Source organism: Photinus pyralis, unplaced genomic scaffold, assembly GCF_008802855.1.
Source record: "Photinus pyralis isolate 1611_PpyrPB1 unplaced genomic scaffold, Ppyr1.3 Ppyr1.4_LG1, whole genome shotgun sequence".
In the NCBI taxonomy this organism is placed as follows: domain Eukaryota; kingdom Metazoa; phylum Arthropoda; class Insecta; order Coleoptera; family Lampyridae; genus Photinus; species Photinus pyralis.
In genome coordinates, this window is record NW_022170249.1 from 25,055,462 (window position 1) to 25,062,630 (window position 7,169).

General features: G+C 37.1%; 1 protein-coding gene across 1 annotated transcript; it reads left to right on the forward strand.

Moving 5' to 3' along the window:
• Positions 1 to 4,312: 4,312 nt before the first annotated feature.
• LOC116173658 (LIM domain-containing protein A-like) lies at positions 4,313 to 6,334 on the forward strand. The gene is made up of 3 exons (XM_031491290.1): positions 4,313 to 4,464; positions 4,526 to 4,619; positions 4,672 to 6,334. The coding sequence occupies exons 1-3, from the start codon at positions 4,450 to 4,452 to the stop codon at positions 6,264 to 6,266; spliced, it is 1,704 nt and encodes a 567-aa protein (XP_031347150.1). The 5' UTR covers positions 4,313 to 4,449; the 3' UTR covers positions 6,267 to 6,334.
• Positions 6,335 to 7,169: the final 835 nt, after the last annotated feature.

Genomic DNA, 7,169 nt, shown 5'->3' on the forward strand with positions numbered 1-7,169 from the left:
CGCACCTTACACCCCTCGGCGCAAGCGCCTCGAGATGTAATCTTGGTGCTCAGGCAATAATAGTGGACTTTTCTACCTTGATATATAATGTACTATTACTTTGCGCGGTTTCTACTTAAAATCAATTATTGATATTGAGAGACAAAATTTAAACAAAAACCACATACTACCTCTTAATCTTCCCTTCCTATACCTGAATCCTCGACAAATTAAAGGCACACTAAATAGGCTGTGCTTCCGCAAACTGAAAAAAACCACAAATTAGATTGCTTATGCGCAGAGCCAACCTTCTTGGTTCCAGGCGAATTTTTTCGAAATTTTAAAAAAGGTACTCTTTAAATAACGGTTTTGTCACCATTTTAGTTAAATGGGTGAAAATTAATTTAACTAGTGTAACAATTTTCTTTTAAAGACTGTAGAATGTGGAAATGCGCTTTTTGTAAATCGTTTTCGATTACTTTTGTAACTTGTTGATATGGGGGAACAAAATATAACGATAGCGACATACAATCCCTTAATTTTCCGTACCTCAACTTTCACATTCACCATGCATTTAAAGAACATTTTTTGACAGTGAGAGACACATACAATTCCTTAATCTACCTTGTCTTTACCCTCGCTAACGATCACAAAACGATATTCAGCCCAACCCCTAATTTATCATCTCTTCCTTTAATAGTTATTTATTGTACAAGGAATTTTTTTAACCATCGAGTAAATTATCTTTCACAAGATGGTTAGTTTCCCTTTATTATCGTGTATAATGCATTTATTTTATAGCAGAAGGGGAAGGCATACAAATCATTATAAAACTTCTGAAAATTCCGAATTTAATTTAGACGTCAAAATGTAGGCTCTCCCGTCGTTTCAATGGAAACAATATTGCATTCTGTTCTAAACTTCGTTTTATGTTGTGCTCCGCGTCCCATTTCTAATAAGAATGACAGTAGAGGCCAGTTTGGATTTAAATTTTGTGAAATTTCGTTGCAAATGTGTTTTGAAATATTATTGGGAATTGTAGGGTGTAGTAATTCAGATAGTTAATTAGGCCAATAAAAGTCATATTTGGTGGAATTACACTAATGAAATTTTAAACCGTGTTGGAAATGAAGTCCGTATTTTGCATATTATTCAAGTTTCAATGCCTCTCTTGCCCTCGCATAATGACTTCAGGTTCAGGATATTATGGCGTCGCGATAGCGCAAGTGGATTTCTTTTTTTAATAACCATATAAAGTTACCATCATAGGTACAAATAAATCTCGAAGCGTGTAAATGCTGAGTAAATGTTTTTTTTTAAATTGTGTGGTGTTGGAAAACGTTCGGGATTGTTTGAAAAGAATTCACTAACCTATAGGGAATTTAGATATCGCCATTTTAAATTAATTCGCCATTTTGGATGTTGCAAATGGAAGGACAGTCAAACTACGTGCCTAGAAAAAGTTGACTTAAAAAATTAGCGCTGTTGTTGCGGGCAAAAAAGTAATAGTTCCGGTGTTTCTCCAAGTTCATCGAAAAGGAAAGTTTTTAAAATACTGTAACGTAAATTTAATTACGTCGTTTATTTGTTACAATATATATTTAACAATAAATTTATTGGTCTTGAAATGAATTAATTTATAACAGTAAACTATTATTTATAACTTACAATGTATAACAACGTAAAACAAGCGCATAGAAATAAGAACAGAACTCGGAACACGATTCGATTTGCTTTTATAGTAGACGCCAGGGCCGGATTTGAATATTTTGCGCCTATGGGCCCCTAGAAATCTAATTAGTAGGTAGTATATATAAATCCACCTTAATTAAGCGTTTTCAACTAAAAAATTTGCGGGAGAAGCCTTAAATTTTCCGTTCACATAGTTTTGTCGAAATGTGAGGTTATGTTACTCCGTATTTCATGATTACTTTTAAGTTGGTAAGAGTCGAAACACATGAAATTGGAATAAATTTATAAAGAAAGTAGATTAGCCAAACGTTCATTAGAAAATATTATCCAATTTCATGTGTCCACTCTGTTGAGGTGTATAATAAATATTTTTACCCAAAATCGTCCTGAAACCTTTATTTTCATGCCTACTTTCTGTCAGGAAATTTTAGTTTCCATGACAGAGGCAGAGCAGACTGCGTTTCCTGCCGCTTGTCATTTTACTGGCCGCACGCCCGCACCTGTCACTTTGCCGGCCGCATTTGTGACATTTCTAATGTCTATAATGACTCCTGTCATCACTGACAGATTGACGTTAATCAAAAGTTGTATATAAAAATTGTATATAATAAAATACGATTTTGGGTAAAATTTAATACAAAACTCGTCAGTAAAATGACATTACTTGAGTAATGTGTCATTTTTATGTAAATAACTATTCTGTAAAAATTAATATCATGGTGTATTTTGTTGTGATTGAATTATAAAGTAGGTAAATTAAAAATATTTCATTCAAAATATCTTGGCCAAGTTTCTTTTGCAATTTAATTAGTTAGTATTTCCTAAGGAAAGTTGTAATGAAAAGGTAAATTTTTAATCAATATATACAAAATGTTACGATAGTTTGTTTGACAAGCAAATTGCTATACGATACAAAATTCAAATTTTCAGGAAAAAGGGAAAGTTCTACGTAGCTAAGGGAGTTCAAAACCATTACCTACATGAAATAAGAACAACATAATTTACCGACTTTTCCTATAAGAATATTAAATTTGAAATCCATTTTTTATGCTGAGAGACACAATTTAGACAAAAACCAAATACGACCCTTTACTCTACCCTACCTTACCATTGTACAACGATCATAAAGCCTAAAATCTACCCCAACATTGTTTGCTCATTTTTGTTTAAAAGTAGGTATACTTTATATTTAAATCTGTGCTATTACGGCTGGATAACTTCATACAAATATGCAAATTTATTGTTAGAATATCTACTACTGCTAAATTCATGCGAGTGTTCTAAGCAGATTCCACTAAGATTTTAAAAAAGAACATTCTGAGAAAATGCTGAAGATCTGAAGGTTACATAATTTTGCAAGAGAATTCTGAGAATCTTCCAAGAGGATTCCTATTACATTTTGTATTTATGTCGAAGAAGGTTTTTAACATTTTACATTTTGAAGATTTAAAAGTATAATATAATATTCTGAAACGACGACAATTAATAACGTTTTTATGATGAAAAGTATACACGTAGCGAAGACTTTTTATTCACTGGGTTCCAAGATGGCGGTGCCAAACTTCTTGCTTGTGGCACAAATGAGTACCAAGGTATGGAAAAAAAGTCTGTAGGTATATTTCGAGTGGTGACTTAAACCCCAACCCATGTATGAATTCACTCATTTCTATGCAAACTGCTTATAACCCATGAGTTCACTGTTCAGAAAGGTACCTATAGTTTAAGGCTTGAAATTTGTAGGAAGCGAACTGTCTTTAGCTTATAGTTATAGGTTGATTGAGGTTCAAGGAGGCAATGTGCAAACTTTTAGCTTTGGGCGAATTTTTTCCACGCGTGAAAACCTAATTTCCCTGGGCTTTTCGTAAATATGTGTTACGCAATGAAAGACCAAACAACCAATATATTAGATGTTTAATAATAAATGACTTTTGAGCTTCATTTTGTGTGAATGATCAAATGTCAACAAGCCACTTTCAAGATTTCGCTATTTCCATACCTATTTTGATGTCTGCATGTTTATATTATTTATAGAAGTTTACCAATAAATTGTCTAGGTGGGTGACCTTCGTTTCAACGTAGTATTTTTATGGGGCTTGCCCCGTGTCCAACACGCAATTGGTTTGTTACAGATAACCAGTTTGTGCATCATTGTGGTCATTAATTTTGACCGTATCCTCGGAGGTAATCCACGCGTAAGCTGCAAATCATCAATGAAAAATTGAAAAACCCATTTATTTTTGGTGTTAGTTTTGGTTTCTGTTTGTGCAGAAGTGTCAAAAACCAATACAAAGGATATTATGAATGGGTAAATTCCTCCTTGGGTAATATTAGGTATACTACGATTGCGGTGCACATCGGAAATTAAATAATCACTGAAGTTTCCTTTACCAGAAAATTGTGAAAATGCGATAAGGCTTCGCCTTACTCAGCATAATCTCATTATTTTTGAAAAAAACTGATCTGGCCCAGTGTGAAAATTCAAATTTTACTTCCCGTTCTAAATTACTCTTTTGGGTCTTCCGATTGCTACCGCTTCCTCGCAATAATTACATCCTAAACACACGTTTAGATCAAGAAATACAAATTTCCCAACCACATAATTACCATACCGATTTTCTTGATTATAAATTCTTTGTATAAATTCTGTAAAGAAATTCCTAAAATAAAAAAGTATTAGCGTGTTGGAAAAGACATGAATCATTTATTGTTGTTTACCTCGACTATATAAAAGCACCTTAACTAAACCAAATGCAGTCAGACGCTTTGTAACGCTTCGAAATGAATCAAGTTGTGGTGAGTGCCCTTTAAATTGTTGAGCGTGGCAATTACTAACTAAAGTTTTCTTCTTTTACAGTTACTTTTGTTGGTAACATCAGTTGTTACGACGACGTTATGTGCGCACATACCTGTCAAAGGTGGTGGCCGGCTTCAGGCTAAGGACATTAAAAGTAATTATAATTGTACAATTCTTGGCATATTCTTAATGCATGTCATTTACAGATGAAGATACCACGCAAAATAAGTCTGGTTTAGGCAGTTTCGAATCGAGATTAAAAGACCAAGAAACCACGCGTTCAGAAGAACGGGCCCATCGAGATGCTACCATTAGCGCTGAGGGTAAAAGCGAGCGCGAAGTTAAAGAAGAGAGCCAGCTCTCCACCAACACCCACGAGGAAAATCATCATTCGAAAACTTTAAACGGCGAAAAACAGGTATACAAGAAAACAACTGAGAATCAAACTCAAAATAAAGTATCGGTACGCGAGCAGACATCTAGCGAAGGAGACGCCAGCTTAACATCCCCTAAACAAATTGCACTGGAGGATGACCGCAAGGTTCATTCCACCGAAGGTGTGCACACGCATACAATTTTAGACGATAAAATTAATGATAAAAAAGTTAATCTGGAAGAAACGAGGCACGTGGTCCACGACTCCCAAGCCCACCACTCCTACCCCGACAAGATCCACCACAACGAGCAGAAAACCGTCATCATGCAAGATGTAATCGATCACGAACAAAATTCCCAGCGTCATCATCAACTAAACATAAATGTCCACGGAAGCGGTAACCAACAAGGGAACCAGAAGAGCGACGTCCCCCTAATCCCATCATTTGGTGATAACTTTGAAGATGCTCCAGTCGTACCTTTGTTGCCCAAACAGGAAGGCGCGTTGAAAATTGATAATGTTGGCGAAGAAAAGTTGGACGGAAGTGCGTTCGAAGGTACCACTGGCCAGTTGGGCGATGATAAGGTCGCAAAGAGCGAAGGAAAACACCACGATTTACCAAAGCACCATGCACACCATGAACGCCATTGGGATCACGACTATGACTATGACAGACATCCAATTGATCACCATCACCACCACGAAGGGCCAATTCATAAGCACGTTCCTACACCCGCTCCGAAAATCGAAGAGAAAAAGGAAGTAATTAAAACTGACGACACTCGTGTAATTCAAGAGGAATCTGGCAAAAAGGACGAAACTGTTTTACAAGTAGAAACTAATACCGGAAGCGCGAAAAGAGAGGAAGAACAAAAAGAAGTAAAAGTAGAGGTTGCTAATGTGGAAAAAGAGGAAAAGTCGACGGAAGGAAGTTCCGTAATTTCGAAGGATGTCACAACGCACCACGTTCACGAGCACCATCCCCACCACGGACACGATTGCCACGAAGAGAAACATGACCATCACCACGGACCCACCACGACAAAACCAATCACCGTTAAAGACGAAGAGGGGGCTAAAATTGATGTTACCGATGTAAGAATAGACAGCGGTTCGGATCTGTCGTCCTTTGATTCTAAAAGAGAAGAGGAAACAAAGGTTGTAACAGCAGAAGATAAATCGTCGGCTGGAAGTACAGGAGTCGCGGCGGAGCTCCCCAAAAAACCCGTTCATCACCCGGTGAAAGGTGGACATCCTCACCACCACTGGCACCATCACGAGCACGACTACGATGACGATGACGACAGTCATGAATACCACCATCACGAAAAGTTTCACCATCGACCCTCCTACGATCACCACGACGGCCACCATCACGATTACAGTCACGGATCTCCGTATCACGGTTATTGGACTGACTATTAGATGTAAGAAAAACTCGAACTGTTAGCATATTACTCGCCTAGTAAATTAATCAATAGCTTTTTATCCTATGCTTTATTTTGTTTTCTATACCTACTCTTGAGTGTAGTTTTCAGTCTGTACGCGTGGTGTTGGCTCATAGTGATATTTCCTCAACAAAAGAATCAATGAACAATTTCACTGGTGTGCGGTAAATTCGCCCCCGGAATATTCGCCCCCAACAAATTCTCCTCCGAAAAATTCGCCCCGACAAATTCGCCCTTAGAATATTCGCCCCCGTAGGATTCGCCCCATAACATTTATTAACCCCCGGAAGTAATAGGTTGGTTTGGTAACATATTAAACAAATAACAATTAAACAAAATTCATTTTATGAACTGCTGGCCCTGTTACCTCCGAGGATTAATAAATCTTATGGGGCGAATCTTACGGGAGCGGAATCGCCGGGGGCGAATCTTCCAGGAGCGAATTTTCCGGGGCGAATGTTTCTGGGGCGAATCTAAAGGAGGCGAATAGTCCAGGGGCGAATTTACTTGGGGGCGAATATTCCGGGGGTGAAGTTTCAGGGGCGAATTTTCGGGGGCGAATCATCCTACAATCATTTCATTATGTAGCTACTTCTGCAGTCAAAACCTTTAGGTTAGGCAACGAAACATACAACAATTTTTCCGAGTTCAACAACAGACTAAACAACTCGGTTTATTGCAAAATTGTAACCATTGAAGTAGCTTACGTAGAAATTACTTTACCTTTACGATAAACATTTCTAATGGTTGAGTTTCGAAAAAACCTACAGCGATAGTGTAAATAAATGTACCGGGTGATCAAAAACTAGTGCGGACAATTTGAATTTTCCGTAAAACTAAACATTTATAACGTTGATAACATACCAAATGTCATTTATGT